The 16,581-nt window shown below is 36.8% G+C and overlaps 1 protein-coding gene across 3 annotated transcripts in view; it reads right to left on the bottom strand.

Annotated features, from left to right (window-relative positions):
• The window catches only part of LOC110021325 (DNA-directed RNA polymerase III subunit 1), a 138,622-nt gene that overhangs the window by 47,737 nt on the left and 74,304 nt on the right, over window positions 1-16,581 (bottom strand). For all 3 annotated transcript variants that reach the window (XM_020719771.1, XM_020719770.1, XM_020719772.1), the window contains exons 15-16: window positions 1,255-1,348; window positions 1-104 (exon numbers count right to left, since the gene is read on the bottom strand). The exon at window positions 1-104 is cut by the window's left edge and continues 149 nt beyond it. In XM_020719771.1, the coding sequence (XP_020575430.1) occupies window positions 1-104; window positions 1,255-1,348 (198 nt within the window). The remainder of the gene's footprint in view (window positions 105-1,254; window positions 1,349-16,581) is intronic.

Here is a 16,581-nt window from a genome sequence, read left to right on the forward strand (position 1 = left end):
GTTCCCCGTCATCAATTGTCCTTTTTTTCTGCCGATTAAGACGCTCTCCAGGTTGGACGTCATCGATACCAATAGAAAATCCATGGTTTCCAATCCACCTAGCACTGCAACAAGATCAGTAGCAACTTTACTATTATATTTAGTAATTAAACAGAGGAAATTTTCATCAAACTTCATTCTATCACTTGTTTAATAAAAGCAGTCAAAAAAGCCAAAAAACAGAATCGTTCTTACTTGTATCTTTCAAAATCAAATCAATTCATAAAGAAATACAGTTAGGATACCCATATATATGTTAACTGCAGCCATCAGACTACTAGAAAAGCATCTTTGGCTGTCAGATATTATTCCACAAATTGATTGTCCCACTATCTATCTATTTGTTTGTGTGTGTGTGTGTGTGTGTGTGTGTGTGTGTGTGTAAAGAGAGAGAGAGAGAGAGAAAACTCAAAGGCTAATATATTAAATAGAAAGAAAGATACAGATACAATGTGTGGGAGGGCCCAAGAATGACACCCTGCCCACACAATAACTAGAAATGGTTCCAAAACAAGAAAATACAGAAAAGAACATGAGAGACGTAAAGAAAAAGCCGGAAAGTGTCGAAATACATAGTATCAGGTAGCTAGAGTGCGACCCAATTTGGCCTTGCCTCTGCCTCTAGTTTTAGGGAAGGAGCCAGCTAATAAATTGGTAAGTTGATCGTTGATCAACCCCATAATCTGACCGAGGAGCAGACACCTTTCCAGATAAGAGTGCAATTTGATCCTACGCAGGGATCAAACCCCCGAACCGAGAGACTTACACCAAAGACCGCAACCAATGAGTCAGGCAAAGACACATCTACACACACACACACACACACAGAGAAAGAGAGAGAGAGATAAAAATGGTCCTTTGACTTTATGCAAGGGGTTATTTAAGTCCCAGAGTCCATAATAGTCCCCGACTTTTTAATATGGGTAAAACAGGCCCTCATAGGACTACTCTAACTCCCATTAACACAATTTGACAACTAATTTAGCACTTTTACAAACTCTGAGACTAAAATGGCCCAAGGTAAATAGTCGGGATTATTTTGGCATTTTATCTTTAAGTGTGTATGTGTGTGTGTGTGTGTGTGTGTGTGTGTGTGTGTGTGTGTAGACACACACATATACATACACATGCATACACACTCGACTGTGTGTGTAGACACACACATACATACATACATGCATACATACTTGACATATCAGAACCCTGAGAAGTCACCTCAATTTTGCCAGTCTGTTCATGCAATTCACAGCAGCATATGCATTGTAGTCCCTCAACAGAACAGAAAAAAGACCATCCTTGCCGCCATTTCCTGGTAGACAAACAAACAAAATTATCAACATGCCAAAATGCCATAACACAGAAAAATAATACTATAGTCATCTCACAAGAAATATTCGTGGCATATTTATTTTATTTATTTATTTAGTATAATTCTTTTATTTCAGTCATTACAAACATAGACCCCATCAATTTGAGGGTTATCTTAGAGAGGGTGAGAGAGAAAATGTAAAACTTTACTTTATAGAAGATAATCGTTGTCAATTAAGTTTTTAAATTGCAAATCTTTCTCAATACACAGCATAAAAAGTGTTGACTCTCCAAAAAAAGAAAATCCTATTCTTCCTCTTAAACTGCATCTGAACTAGCAAGAAAATAATTTATACTAAGTCAGTTTGCATGACCTCAACTCAATACCTTAACGAGGGCGAAAAACAAATCATAGAAAAAGAAAAATGTTGAGTTTATGATGAGTCTTTCACAAAGCCCAAGAATTCTCTACTCCATTGCAGTCATTGAGAAAACTCACAAGAAAAGCACTAAATAAAGTACTCCATGACCCCCCAAGCTGGTTAAGCTATGATCGAACATGTTTCGTTGCTAAGGTCAAAGTGTCATCTTAGTCGGATGGCTGAATCCCTTGACTTAGGGTCTCTTGGCACAACCAAAGACTCTAAATATTGACTGTAAAACCTAGACTACCCAAGCCATGCATATAGTCAATCCAGACAATTAATGACTCAAATTCTCAACCAGGACTAAATATGGGGTCAACAACTCAAATTTACCGTTGAGAAAAGTAAAAGATATGATGTTTATCAAGCCCTCTTGCAAATTCATGATCAATCTCTCCCCATTATGTGTCCAATTGTGTGCGAGAGGATTGAGACTCATGTCCTTCTATGATATTAAATGTAATTAGGCAAGTTGGAGCAATCAATTTCTTCAAATGTTTCAACAAATAGGAAGTTACAACCAAGGATTTATAGCAATGCCATGAAAAAGATGTCAATTCCAAACTATAAGAGACATTATAGCTAATATCTCACCACAATGACAGCCCTTTCTCACCATTGGATCTCTTCAAGCGCCTTTAAGGCTAACTTGGAGAGGAGCCTACTGAAAAATCAAGCCTATGTAAGGTCATTGAACCCCTCCATAATATAGAAGACTAACAATAGAGAATGGAAACACCCATTGATTGAAATTGTGCAATTCAAGATGCACCTCAACTCCTTTTCATGAAAATTGCATTGAGGTCTAAGCTTCATAGTTCTTAGGAGAGGCATACAATTCATATGAATCTTAAGGCTTGTCGTGCTTGGCTAACACATAAACCTCATTGATGTTAAGGTGGTGCCCTCGACACATTTTCTTGAGGCATCAACCCCTTCTAATAATTAAAAAAGGTTAAAATACTATAAAAAAACCAAGATGCCTCAAACTTGGCCCACCTGTCTCCTGACTCTTAACGCATAAAAGAAATCCGCAAGTAGTTTTGTAGACAAAATTGTCGTTGTTGTCAGAATTCTTTGTTCGCATCGCCGCCGTTTGTCCAAAATTTCTTCCTCTATAAAGAAGTCTTCATCCACCATAATTTGCTCTTCTTTCGATTGAAATCATAAAAACAATCATTAAACTTCATTTTAAATTTTAAAATACCTTCAAATTAGTATAATTCTACTCAAGTTCAAGCCTTACATCAAGAGAGTAGGACAAAATTTAGCATGTATGGAGCCAATTTTGTTATTTAATTTTGAAGTATTAATTTAAATTTTGAAGAGACATCATTTGTGCACCCTACTTGATTCAATTCATAACTTCCTACATTTAAATTATCAAACCATTGCTTGCTTTATGAGATGCCACCAACTAAAGAGGGCAGAGAAGAACACTTTTAGGCCAAATTTTCATTATTGGCAATATCATTTTGCAAGAGGGTAGACTCCATGACACGGGGGCAGAGAGGTAAGGCACGAGCAAAGTGGGATTCTGTTGACGAGACACAGAGCATGGCAGGCCAGCCGAATCGGCTTGTTGGCTGGCCAGCTAAACCGATCAAGATAGCTCCTGGTTCAACCCCTAATGCACCGATTGGCCCGTTCCTTGGGGTTTTGCCACCTACCTCCCCCCTTTCTTCCACAAATTGTCGTCAACATCTTCCCATTCTTTTCAAGTTGTCGCTCAAAGGCAAGGACCTTGGTTGACCTCCTTTTGAGTCAACCAACTCACAATGGGACCAGCTCCCCTACTCTTAGATTGGCGTGGTCACACCTGGTCCGGGTGTAGCCACACTTAAAAGTATCTGGCGGTGCTCACATCCAGTTTAGGTGTAACCACGTCCAAACATTCCTGGGCATGGTCAAGCCCAAAGTTGATTTAGCCACACCCAGTGCCACGCCAGCAATCAATGGCTTTCGTCCCCGGATCCGGTGATGAACAGTCATTTTGGTTCGTCGGGGGCGATCAGTGTGCGCTCCAACCGCCATGATTTTTATAAATTTCGATTCACCACATTAATTGACGATCGCCAAGGCTTCTGCCACCGCCTTTGAAGCTTATAAATAGATGCCACCTCCACTGCCATCTACACACACACACTTTGAAGACTCGCTTTCGCTCTCCAGCGCAGAGAAGAGGAAGAAGAAGAGTCTAAGCCTCCTCTGACAACAAACCACCACGGCCTGTCTTCTTCAGTATGTCCTCTACTTTATTTATTTTGTTTAAGCTTTTTTTAATTAGTTTAGTTTAAGTTTAGGTTAACCCAAATCAAATAGCTTTGGATTAGCCTTGGTTTAGGGTCCGGCCCAGGTCGTCCCGAACCCAGTTGAACCATAACCCAAACCGTAGTCAGACCTTGACTCAACCAGACCCAACCCAAACCCGACCTAACCTAACCCTAACCAAACCTAACTCTGGCCCGCGTGACCCGACCTGGCCCAAGTCCAATCCAGGTCCAACCCAAATCAACTCAGATCCAATCCAAGTCCAACCCAAGTCCAATCGAAATCAACCTAGGTCAAACCCAGGTCCAATTAGCTTGGTCAACCCAGATTCAGACTAGCCAACCCCACGTCATACTCGAGCTCAACCTTGAGTTGGTCCCAGCTGAAACTTTGCTGACTTCAACTCATTCCCAACCTAAGTTTTTTTTTTTTTTTTTTAAGAAAGCCCAAGGCAAATTTATTGAAAAGAAAATGGTACAGATAGGTTGTATGAGTGGACCCAAATAGACACCCAACCCATACAGTACAACACACAAAAAGAAAAGAAAAGAAACTTATCCAAAAGTAGATGGTACATATAAGATCAACCGGATCGACCCACTTTAGTTCCGCCTCTGTAGCTAGTTCTCAGAAAAGAACCAGCTAACAGATTGGTGAGGTGTGTATCAGAGGTGTGTATCATTTGTATCATTGCCCGAAGTAACCCGAGTATCATCCATTAGATTCCTTAGCTCAAGTAGATCTACAGTATTCTTCTTCCTCCTCAGAGTGTAGACCTGTCATTCCTCATCTGAAGATTGTTGCTCATTTGGATGAGGTGGTAGTGTTGTAGTAGAAAGATTGTCAACAGTTGTGCCCACAAGTGTGTGAGGTGAGAGTTGTAGCCTCTACCCTTGATACTTCCTGAAGATGGGGAATTGCAAGATTCTCCTAATTATCAGTCTGTGTAGGCAGGAGACATTCATTATTATTTTCAATAGGGTTTGAAAGTGTAGGTTGCTCAGCAGGGCCATCCAGCTTCTCATCGATCGCAGAAATTGTATTTTTAGGGGGAGGGTCCACAAGGGCAATAGAATCAAACACCAAATTCTCTCTTGTTGTAGTTTTCTCTCCATGTGGCACAGCTATATCCTTAGATCCATATTTATTCACTTGATCTTTAATTTTCAAATTAGGATAAAGCTTATGACATTTACCAATTGTATGTCAAAACATCTTATAATGAGACAATAAGAAGGTCTATCCTTCATGACGATTTGTTGTCAATATCCATTATGTATTATGTCCGACCAGACTTCAATAATATCAGACAAAGTAATCTCTTTCCACAAGTATTTTGACCACAGAAGGTCTAGTAAGGTTAAAAGTGGGTAGATCTAGCCTTATGGAACCAATAGAGTAAATAACATGATGATGAAAAAAAGTACAGCTTGAGACCAGGTAGACTAAACCATACCGGTACGATAGGAGGTTGGTGATTGGGGTCAAAACCAGGAGACCACTTAAGTAGCTGCATTGGTTTGTCAGCAATGTTAAAATATTTTTTGGAGAAAATCCGAGTGTAGACTTCAGACACAATTAACTGAATCAAAACATGTCTTTCATCCATGAGCCTCACTTTTCACTTCCCTGTTAATTTGAGACCATCAAAACTTTTCCTACTAACTTCCATAAGTGTGTTTCCCCACTGAAATTTCTCAATAAGAGCAAACTTGAATTTATCGATCAGGGTTGAAATTTCTCACTCCGACAAAAAGAGTGTTGCATTCCCACTTTTCATGCTTGCATTCTTAATAAAGGGACAGTCACATGTATCATCACGATTTCATCACGATTCTCCTTATAAATTCTCCTTATAACTTGAGGGAAAGACAACTATCGTCTCCCCGTGAGGATTACCCACCATGTGGGCAAAGGAGATTTTGTCAGATTCAACCGAAGAACAAGGAAGCTCCATCATAATAAAGAGAAGCCCTAAAAGTCGGGCAGACGGCAAAGAAGACAATCCAAAGAGGTCGGGGCGAAGCTGCGCAGAAGACAGGAAACAGCAATGACGGATGCAGAGAGAAGTCACAGCTCGACAGACAAACTGCAACTCGACGAGGCAGAGGCGAAACCGCAGCAGGAAGACGAAACCGTAGCAATCCTACTAATCGCAGCTCGACAGACACGAAACCGCAGCAAGAAGACACCGAAGCCCTCCGTCGTTGGGCGTGAAAGAGAAGAGGACGATCGCGAAGGAGATTGACAAGCGCAAAGTCCTTCATAGTTGTCGTCGAATACGAGAACTTCATCGTCGAGCACGAGAGGATGGATTGAAGGCCGAATCAAACCAGGGTTTCGCCATCAGGCGAAACCCTAGCAGAGCAGATCGCTTAAGTCTAATCCAAGCTAAATGCATGTTTCGCATGTCATGCTTAGTTTTATGTCTTTTACTCCATGTGTAGTTTAAAAAAAATAAAAAAAATAAAAACAACAAAAAATATATAAAACAAAAAAGAGAAGAACCTCTCACAAGCTGATTTTCTTCACAAACATCCAAACTTTAAAAACAAAACCAAAATAAAAGAAAACTTCGGAAAGCCTAGATTTTTCACCGTGACTAACAAACCTAGAAATTCAAATAAGACACGAATTAAATTTTGAACAATCAACATTTAAAACACACAAAGATAAAGAACGTAAATCAATCTGACACAAACCCAAGGTTAACCAATTTAGACACTAGAATTAAAGATTATAAACTTACCCAATTTTAGTCTAAGCATAGAAACATAGGTTAGTCAAATAGGTACCCGAGTTAATGCTAAGGACTGGGGCATATAAAACAAACAAACCTAGCCTTTGAGACCACCTTAAAACTATGAATACATCCACATGCCACGATCATGGCGCTCAAAGAGGATTTCTGCTTATGAGGTTGGTTATAGTTGAAGTATATCAACGTGGCTGGGAGGATAAAAGCCATGGGCATCCTGACCGAGGACGTTATTCCCAAAGTCTGGGTTAGTCCACCCATTAGGATTACCCATAGAGTTTAGGGTTTAGATTCCATCTAACAATCCATCCTACCCGACTCTGTCCCATAGTTTAGGAGCTTCAACAATTCTTGTCGGTCAAACCTAATACTTTTAAATCATCCTTTGACCTTACCTGATCAATCAAAACCCATTACTGACTTTTTCTAAATTCTTCGACTATCACTTTTCGGGTAAACCTCTTTCACCGGATGATTTAATCCTTTTGTCAAGGCCATTTCATGATGCATTATCATCAATTTGTGAGTCTTGTCCTTTCGAACTTAATTCTTCTAATTTTGGATCTTTCCTCCAATACTTTAACGTTGAAAGTCCAACCTTCTGATCCGAGTAATCAAGAATTTTTTTAGAGTTCACAACTCTAAAGATGCAATTAACTATGAGGGTTTGCCCTCGTAGAGACCACGACCCCAGAATAAAATAAACATATCTAACACCCATAAGGTAAGGGAAAGAAACCCTGGTTTCGTAGGCTTATGAATGTCTTCATCATTAGAGTGATCAGACCCATTTTAAGGCATTAATTCTTTCCCTTAAAAAATTATATTATTCTTTAAATTTCATGCACAATCATCTAGATTGAAATCTTCCGAAAGCTTTAAGGTGTGAGGCGACAAAAAAGTCCCACAACAACCTCCCCTTCATATTTATCTATTAGTTAGTATATATATGTGTTGATTTGCTTGATTAGGGTTAGCTTTTGATTAATTCCAGGTTTCAACTTTCTATCAGAAAAGTCATCAGTGTTTGTTTTCCCTTTCAAGGGTTGTATCCGGGGATTGAGTGTTGCTCTGACTATCTCTCTCCCAAGGTAGTGAATATCTTTCAACTATTCCCTTCCACATCCATCCACATCGCTCCCTCTCTCCATACATCGTTGCAGCCACCCACAACCGCACTCATTTTGTTGTTTTTTACAGTCTTTAGCCTACCAGCCGCCTCCCCATCTCTATCAACATTGTTATCGCCCAAATTGCACCTCCATCCGACTTGCTATTCCTTCATATTCGCACCTCTCTCTTGTTGTCAACTTTATAACCTTGTTGCCGCCTCCAAAACAAGTGTCGCCTGCATCCCGCCTCCCAGCCCCCGCGATAGTTTGGAAAAGAGAGAAAATGTTGAATTTCTTGAAAATCCTCTTTTAAAGCTCGACCATGATTGGGCATTTCACTGATTACATAAACTTGAAAATATCTTGATGAAGAAACATTTTACTCTTGGTCATAATCCAACACTTCCAGAACCATTTAAACAGTTAATTAGTTTTTATTAAGCTCATAGATTAATGACATTTATTAGATCATTGATAGGATGCATTAAAGCTTGCACCCCTGTTTAATAACAACTCTCCCATTAAATTTTTCTACGTAAGTTGATGATCAAAAGGGATTTATGCCTCCGTTTATTAAAATTAAAAAAAAAAGGAAAAGAAAATACAACTAAGAAAATATAAAATATGTTAGAAACTTTTTGGTTTCAAAAAAATGGACACCAAACAAAGGAGTAACACAAGAAGCCACTAAACTAAGGACTAATATAAGAAACCACCAAGCTATTAACCTTTAAAAAAAAATTTAAAAAAAATCAAGTCGTACAAGAAAAAAGAAAACTTGTGCAAGCAATTGAGATGGATACTTCATCTTTATCACAAGATAAAAAAATTTGGAAGATTTATATACATACCACTCAATTTCTATGTATTTACATATCTGATACCTAAGCTTCAGTTTCTCCATACATATCATCTTATCTATGCAGGTGTCTTTCGCTATTTAAAAGTTAAAATGGAGATATTTTTATGACATGAAAGGTTTGTGCGGATTAAAAAAAAAATTTAGGTGTTACATATGTAAATACAAAAGAATTGGGTAGTATGTATTTAAATGCCCCAAAATATTTTTAATAAATAAATTGAAAAAAGTTGATCCAGGTCACTAATTGAAAAAGTAACTCACGAGGCCACCAAACACTTAACTTCTTGAAAAGAAGATTAGAATAAAAATTCAAATTGTGGATGAGAAAAGCAAAAAGGGAAAGTGGGGTAAATGCTTCTTCTATATCATAAGAAATAAAATATTATAAATCAACGTCATCTTCCAAAAGGGTTATTTCAAGTCGCATCACAAAACCAAAGAGCAATACACTAAACCACAAAGCTCGTAACCTCTTGAAATTGAGCATGGAATAAATAAAAAAAAATCAGCCAAATATAAAAATAATCCATGGACGAGTCAAAATTAAAACAAGAAATAACTATTAACAAGAAATAACTATTACAAATGTAAAAGAAAGCCGCAAAGCTATTCTCATCTCTAAGAAATCAGATCTACTTTAGCTTTGATATAATAAAGATAAGAATGGAAGGTATTGGTGAATGAAAAGACACTAGGAGCTGAACTTGGCCATAGTGAAATAAAGGAGGGAGGCCAAGCCTAAAACATATCAGAAATGAGTTGGTGGAGGGCAGAGATAACACTACTATGTACTACATAAAAGAAATACAATTTATGGAATAAAATAAAAGCTTCTTCACTAATGATTGAAATCAAATACAAACATTAATTCACAGCAATACCTTAACTGCAGAAGAGAACACCAAGCCCTACCTCTACACAAAATGCAAAAGCATATTACATCATTCAATCTAAAGCTTATTTTCTAATACAATGATATCTCATATTTATAGTCATCCATCAATGATTACATGAATAAAATAAATCAATAAAATTCATGAGATCAATCTTTAAATGTTGATTTTGAATTTTGAAATGCTTATATAAAAGATTTTAAAAATGTAACTTTTCAATTCAACTTATGACAACTACAGCTTCACTCTCGGCCCTTAAAACTACATGATCCTCACCCAATTTTAGAGCAAAATTCAAATTCTCCAAATTAATAATGCAAAAAACTACTACAACTATACACTTGGCTCTTATCTGTCCAAAAATAACATCATTCATATAAGGTCTTTTGCTGACGTATCCTAACAAAATGTTGTGGCTGAGAGAAAGAACAGCATCTCCTCAAAGTGACCCGTTCAATTCTATTCACTGACAATGTACTCAAACATTTTTGGGGATTGCAATTCTCTTATCCATTTATGTAATAACAGGAAGCCCGACAGATTGCTAAACTTTAGCAAACATCACAACGCCCGCATAAAATCCTACCCACATATTCAGTCATTCACCTCTAACCTACCACTAAAATTTTTTGCGCTTTTGTTCATATTCATCAACCACATCAAACCAAATTTGATTCAAGATAAATCAAAAGCAACTTTGTGGGCTATTCTTCAAACAAAAAGGGGTATAAATGGTATTCTCAAAAACACAAACTTTATAACTTCATGGATGTCATCTTCTTTGAAAACCAACCATTAGCCCAAATCTAACATTGAGGGGGAGAGTTGAATAGAATATCATATATGGGATATCATTTAGAAACCTCAAGCTCACCTCCCTTATATCCTTGATGAACTCACTCTTGTCCAAACTACAACAAATCAACCTGGAAATAAACCTACTACTCCACCAAATCCTCCCATAGCTCACACCAAGAACCAAGAACTCTGTGTACGAAAGAAAAAAAACCTAATGAGCATGTAAGTGACAATATGCAAATCACCAGAACCAACTCCGCATAGCCCAAGTATTCACATAGATGATGGGTCAACACATCATGAAAACCAAGAAGGAGCGCAATAATGCACAAAACATTCGAAAGAAGAATTTGTGCCCTACAGAAGATTATCACGTTCTTACAAGTTCTTTGTTCAGAACTTGAATAATGTGCATGTTAGAAAATTCAATCCAAGAGGCCTTATCTTTTTTTTTTTTTGGTAAAAAAGTTAAAGAAGTAGAGATTCTTGCCTTTGAAAAAAATCATACCTAGATCATAACAACTCTACCACCTAGGAAAAAAATAGTGAGATGCAAATGGGTATTCGCTGTTAAATACAAAGTAGATTAGAGCATGGTTTGAAAGATTCACCAATACTCTTCTTGTCAATGGGTACTCAGTGTCAGGCTGAACACACTTCGTTTGAGAAATCAAATCAAGAAGGTATGATGGTCATCCTAATTGTATATGCAATGAAATTATTTTTATGGGCAATTACACAAGAGAACTTAAACAATCAAAAGAATAATGACTTCTGAGTTTAATATCAAAGATTTTGAAACTTCCTAGGAATGGAAGTAGTGAGATCCAAAAAATACATTGGCATGTCCCTGAGAAAATATATCCTTGACTTATTTAAGGAGACAAGAATGGATGTAAACCAGCAGATACTCCTATGGATCTCAATCGATGAGCATCAAAAGGAGAGGATAGCACCCCAGTTGAAAAAGAGAGGTATCAAATATTTGTAGGAAAACTTACTTAATTGTCGCATACAAGACCTGAAATTAATTTTTTCTGTGAGTTTAGTGAGCCAACATATGAACGTATCAAATGAAGATCAATTAAAAGCAATTTTATGAATCCCAACGTACCTAAAAATGACTCCAGGATTTGGATTGACATTCAAGAAAACTGAAAAGCGTAACATTGAGAACCACACTGATGCTAGCTGAGTAAGAAAACTTGCCGATAGAAAATCTACCACGAGTTACTGTTCAGTTGTATGGTGCAACATTGTTATCTGGAGAAATAAAAAATAAGTTTGGTGGCAAGAAGCAGTGCAAAATTTGCGTCTTGCGCCCTGACCCTAAGAATTTGTGAAAAAATATAACTAAAGAAACTACTAATGAAACTTCGCATGAAGAACTAAAGAATTATTAAGATGTTAGTGATAGTCAACCAACCATCAGTATTTCAAAGAATTCAATATGTCATGACAGAACCAAATATAATAAAATTGAGAGGCACTTCTTTGAAAAGGTAAATTGAGGGGTTGTTCGGTTAAGTTATATCTCAAATCAGTACCACATTGTTGACATTCTTATCAAAACTCTTCCTCGGCACCATTAAGTGATCTCAACAACAAATTTGGGAAGTATGACATATACAACCCAACTTTGGGAAGTATGACATATACAACCCAACTTGCGGGGGAGTATTTGATGGAAGAAATTATTTCTCTTAATTTCCATTATTGTGTTTTATTTCTTTCTTTTTCATCATGAAAATTTGAATTTCCATCCAATTGAAAGAGGGGTAGTCTGAGTTGTATATATATTAGTTATTTGCTTAGTGAGCAATTAGAAAGTTTTATTCTCCTAAAATCTAAACAAGCCATAACTTCATCTGAATTTTTGAAACCATATATTGATTCATGAGGTGTGAAAAATTAATGAAGGATAGAAAGCCCGCTTGACAAACATGCACATGTCTGGCAATGTCACTCAAAATAACAAAGGTTCCACCTTTGTGGATGAGAGAGAAAATCTGGAATCTTTTGGAATTCCACTTGCAATGCTCGGCCATATTTGAATTTTCCATTGAATGACAGAAAATCTTGAGAACATCTTGATGAAGTTAATTATGTTAGTCCATGATTATAATCTTACCTTTTGAGAACCATTTAAAATTACTCTTGCTTTAATGAAGTATTAAGAAAAATGAGAATTATTGGACCCTTTATTCTTCATAGAAATGATATATTGAAACTTCCATCCTTGTTCAACGTCATAAATATTGATGAAGAATGATAGGACAAAAATGCAACCGTCCAAGGTTCTTTAATGGGATGGATAACAATTAGGAAAGAGGTTTTGAGGTGACAAGAGGTAAGGATTACCATGAAAGGCTAGAAAAAAGATAATCCAGTAATTCAAGATTTCGGGAAAATTTTTTGGCCGAGATTTTTTTACAGCAGATTGCTAGGTTTTCTTTCGTTAAAAGGGGTAAAGATTGACAAATTAGAAAGTCGGGATTGTAGCTAAATAATGGAGGTAAGTTTAGACCAATGAATATGAGTAAAAAATTATGAATCTTTTCCTTGAAGCAGCCACAAAAAGTAGACAATAGGGGTTATGATTTTATAGAAGGAGCATTGCACAATTTTTATGAGGATTGAGTGTTATGAGGGCTTGAAAGGATGGAGGGGATGTTTTAAAAAATGGGAAGAATGATTACAGAACGAATGGTAAAATCTGAATGAACTACAAAAAAAGTAACGAAGATAACTAGCTTCTACAACAAAGGAAAAACCAAAATCCAAACACCAAACTCCAACCCAATACTAAATAATATTAAGCTTTTTTTTCAAATGCTAAAAAAAAAATATTCCATTACAGAAAAAAGTCTAGCTACAGCCTATCACAATCATGGTCACAAATTTTAAAAACAAAACAAAATATGAAAATGGAGGGAAAGGGGGTGGCTACATTTGCCACTACATTCGATGCAAAAACTCAATTTTTCAACAATAAATCCCCAAACTTCCCAGCAAATACAGAAATGTTGAATTCAATATTTGAAGTTTCAAAACCCGGAGTTTTCTAGAAGAATTAAAATTAAATGAAATTCAAGCACATAAAAGGGACTTGCTAGACAAATTCTTTCTTAAATTGCCTTGAGCTTTGGCTGAGATCTATTGCATAGTTTTTGTCGGCCATCATGAGGCTCTTCCTGTACTTCATTAGCTATGGGCAGCTTATTTTGCTGCCGCAGCGTTTGTTTCAGTGTTTAATTCTGCATTTTTAAATCGTCGTTAATCGCGTATCGAATTTACTTCTATCCATCGAACGCGGGAGAGGGGTTCCGTTCGACGTTGGCTAGGGCTTATTTTCCTTCTGTGCCCCTGTGGATTCTCTCTCGCGCTCTTCCCCGCGATCTCCTTTACCAATCTTCTCGTGAGTAAACTTCTGGTGAAATCTTGCATAAACTATAGAAATGACACTCCTTTGATCTTCTCTGGTTCGTTTATATGCGGCTCGAATGTTTTTTTTTGTGTTCCTTTGGTTTCTTTTTAGGGCTAGAAGGCAACTTCGAAGCTTTTTAGGTTCTTCTATATGCTTTAGAAATGTTCTCCATAGATCTTCTCTGGTTTTTATGCCCTTACATTTTCTTTTTTGGGATTTTTCGCTTTTACATTTAGGGATTTTTAGATCTTGCTCTGGAAATGGATTGCATATTTACAGTGCATTTAGATCTATATGTCGCACTCCTTTTTTGGGATTGCTAGCTTTATATGACGCACTTCTCTGGTTCTATATTTACAGTGCATTTACATTGCAATACATTTTGGTTCTATATTTACAGTTTCTGTGTCTTGCAATACATTTCGGTTTGAGTTGTTCTGAAAATTGGAATTAAGAAATTGGGCTAATTTACAGATCTATACGTTACTGGTATTCTGGTATTTTAGCTGGCTTTTAGCTGGCTATTCTTGGATTACTTATTTGTGCCTTACAAGTTACAGAAAATCTAGTTTAGGTTTTGGATGATGCATGGGGACAAGGTTTAGCATTTATGAAATTTTGCATTTAAAGATAACAGAATGCATTGTTGTCTTCGTATTCGAAAGCTTGGTTCTCCCTGTTTCGTTGCAATTAGCTATTTTGACTTGGCTTCATTCGATTGGTGACTTCCATTAATGTGGCTGCTAGTTCCATCAAAGCATGGCTTTATTCTTTACAGTTGTGGAAATGGTTTTATTCTTTACAGTTGGGGGAATGGCTTCATTCTTCCTGTTTCATTGTAGTGGCATCAATGTTTGGCTTTCGTGTCATTGCAATACATTTCAGTTTGAGCTGTTCTGAAATTTAGATATAGAAAATTGGGCTTTGGTATTTTCTGGAATTCTTGGTTGAATTGATAAGGGACTGGATTAATGCTTTATGATTTGAACATATTTATTTGTGAGTTGAAATCTTGGTTGAGCAAAAAGTTAACTGATGTTATAACTAGATTTGGATGTGGCTCTTGATGGTGGTAGTGAGCTAGTTCACAAATGATTGAGCTTAACCAAAGTTTACAGCTGCATAAATTCGTCTAATCAGAAATGCCAGCATTGCTTTCGGTTATGGTGTATTTAGAGTTGGCTTTGGTATTTCTTTGGTAATCTCGGTTCAAGGGGCAAAGAAATGACATCAATGTATTTAGAGTTGGCCTTGTAACCTTCTGGAATTGCATAATAAAATATTTTCGAAGCTTTACTGTGGATGTAAGTCAATGACCGAACCACATAAATCATTTGTTTCTTCATATATTTCTTTTTTTGTTATTGATCAAGTTGTTATGCTCTTGTTTGTGTTGGTAGCAAATGTTTATGTTTGGAGACTGGTGTTCTTGTTGGGTTGATGTTGTTGTGGGCTTGAGATGTTCATGTGTTGGATGTATTATTACTTCAAATACCATCTCTTTTTAATTCTCATTTGTTCTCTATAGCTTCATCATGTCTAAATCAGTTGAAGGGGGGACATCTGCAATGTGGGATAAGGAAGTAACAAATATTTTCTGCGATATTTGTATAAAAGAAATAGAACTTGGGAACAGACCAACAACGTTTTTTAATAAGGAAGGGTGACGAAACATTGAAAAGAGATTCAATGAATAAACTGGCAGGGATTATGATAAGCTGAAATTTAAAAACAAATGGGATCAATTAAAGAAGGAATGGAAAATATGGAAGAAGTTGAAACGCGGATCTACAGGTTTGGGTCGGGATCCGATTAAAATGACAATTGTTGCAACCGCTGAATGGTGGGCTGAAAAATTAGAGGTATTTTATATATACTCCGTGATTTGTTCGATTTTAATTCCAAATTGCTTCTCTAATTATATTTGTCTAACTATTCGCTCTAAAATGTTATGTCACAGGCTGTACCAGCAGCGAAAAAGTATAAGCAGTGCGGGATTGAGCCGGAATTTAAAAAAAAACTTGACATAATGTTTAAATGGGTTGTCACAACAGGAAAATTTACTTTCAACCCATGTTAAATTACTTTTGAAGGGATACCAGATGAGTTCACTCTTGAGCCATTAACACCTGATGAAGCAGTGCCTAGCATTAACCAGAGTGATACGGGTGACTCTAGCACAATAAAGAGAGCCAGGGTTGCTAAGAAAAATAAAGAGAAAGAATGTTTGTTGAACACCTCCTTCGATCATTTGATTGAAGCTTTTGCAGCTCCACCTATCTCTGATGTCAGCATATTAGACTGTCTGAGACTTTTGCGTACCATTCCTGAAGTTGTGGCAGATAGGCGATTTCACGCACAGTGTGTGAAAAAACTTGAGGATTCAACGAGAATGAAAATATTCATGGCACTAGAGCCAGAAATGCATCTTGAATATTTGCAGGTTTTGGTCGATGAATGATATTTCTTTATGGATTGTATATGTATTTGCACTATTTGAACTTTGACTTATGTCGTTTTATTTTTAATATGTTTGGGACTTTTAAGCATGCTACCTTCTCGTGTTTGGGACTTTTTGAACTCATTATGTTAACATTTTAAATTTTTGGATAGTGGACTATTAATGTTTATATTTTAAATCATTTAGGATGGATCCACAACATGAACGTCGTAGGAGAATGACATTTG

The sequence above is a fragment of the Phalaenopsis equestris genome, unplaced genomic scaffold, assembly GCF_001263595.1.
Source record: "Phalaenopsis equestris unplaced genomic scaffold, ASM126359v1 Scaffold000134, whole genome shotgun sequence".
NCBI lineage: Eukaryota > Viridiplantae > Streptophyta > Magnoliopsida > Asparagales > Orchidaceae > Phalaenopsis > Phalaenopsis equestris.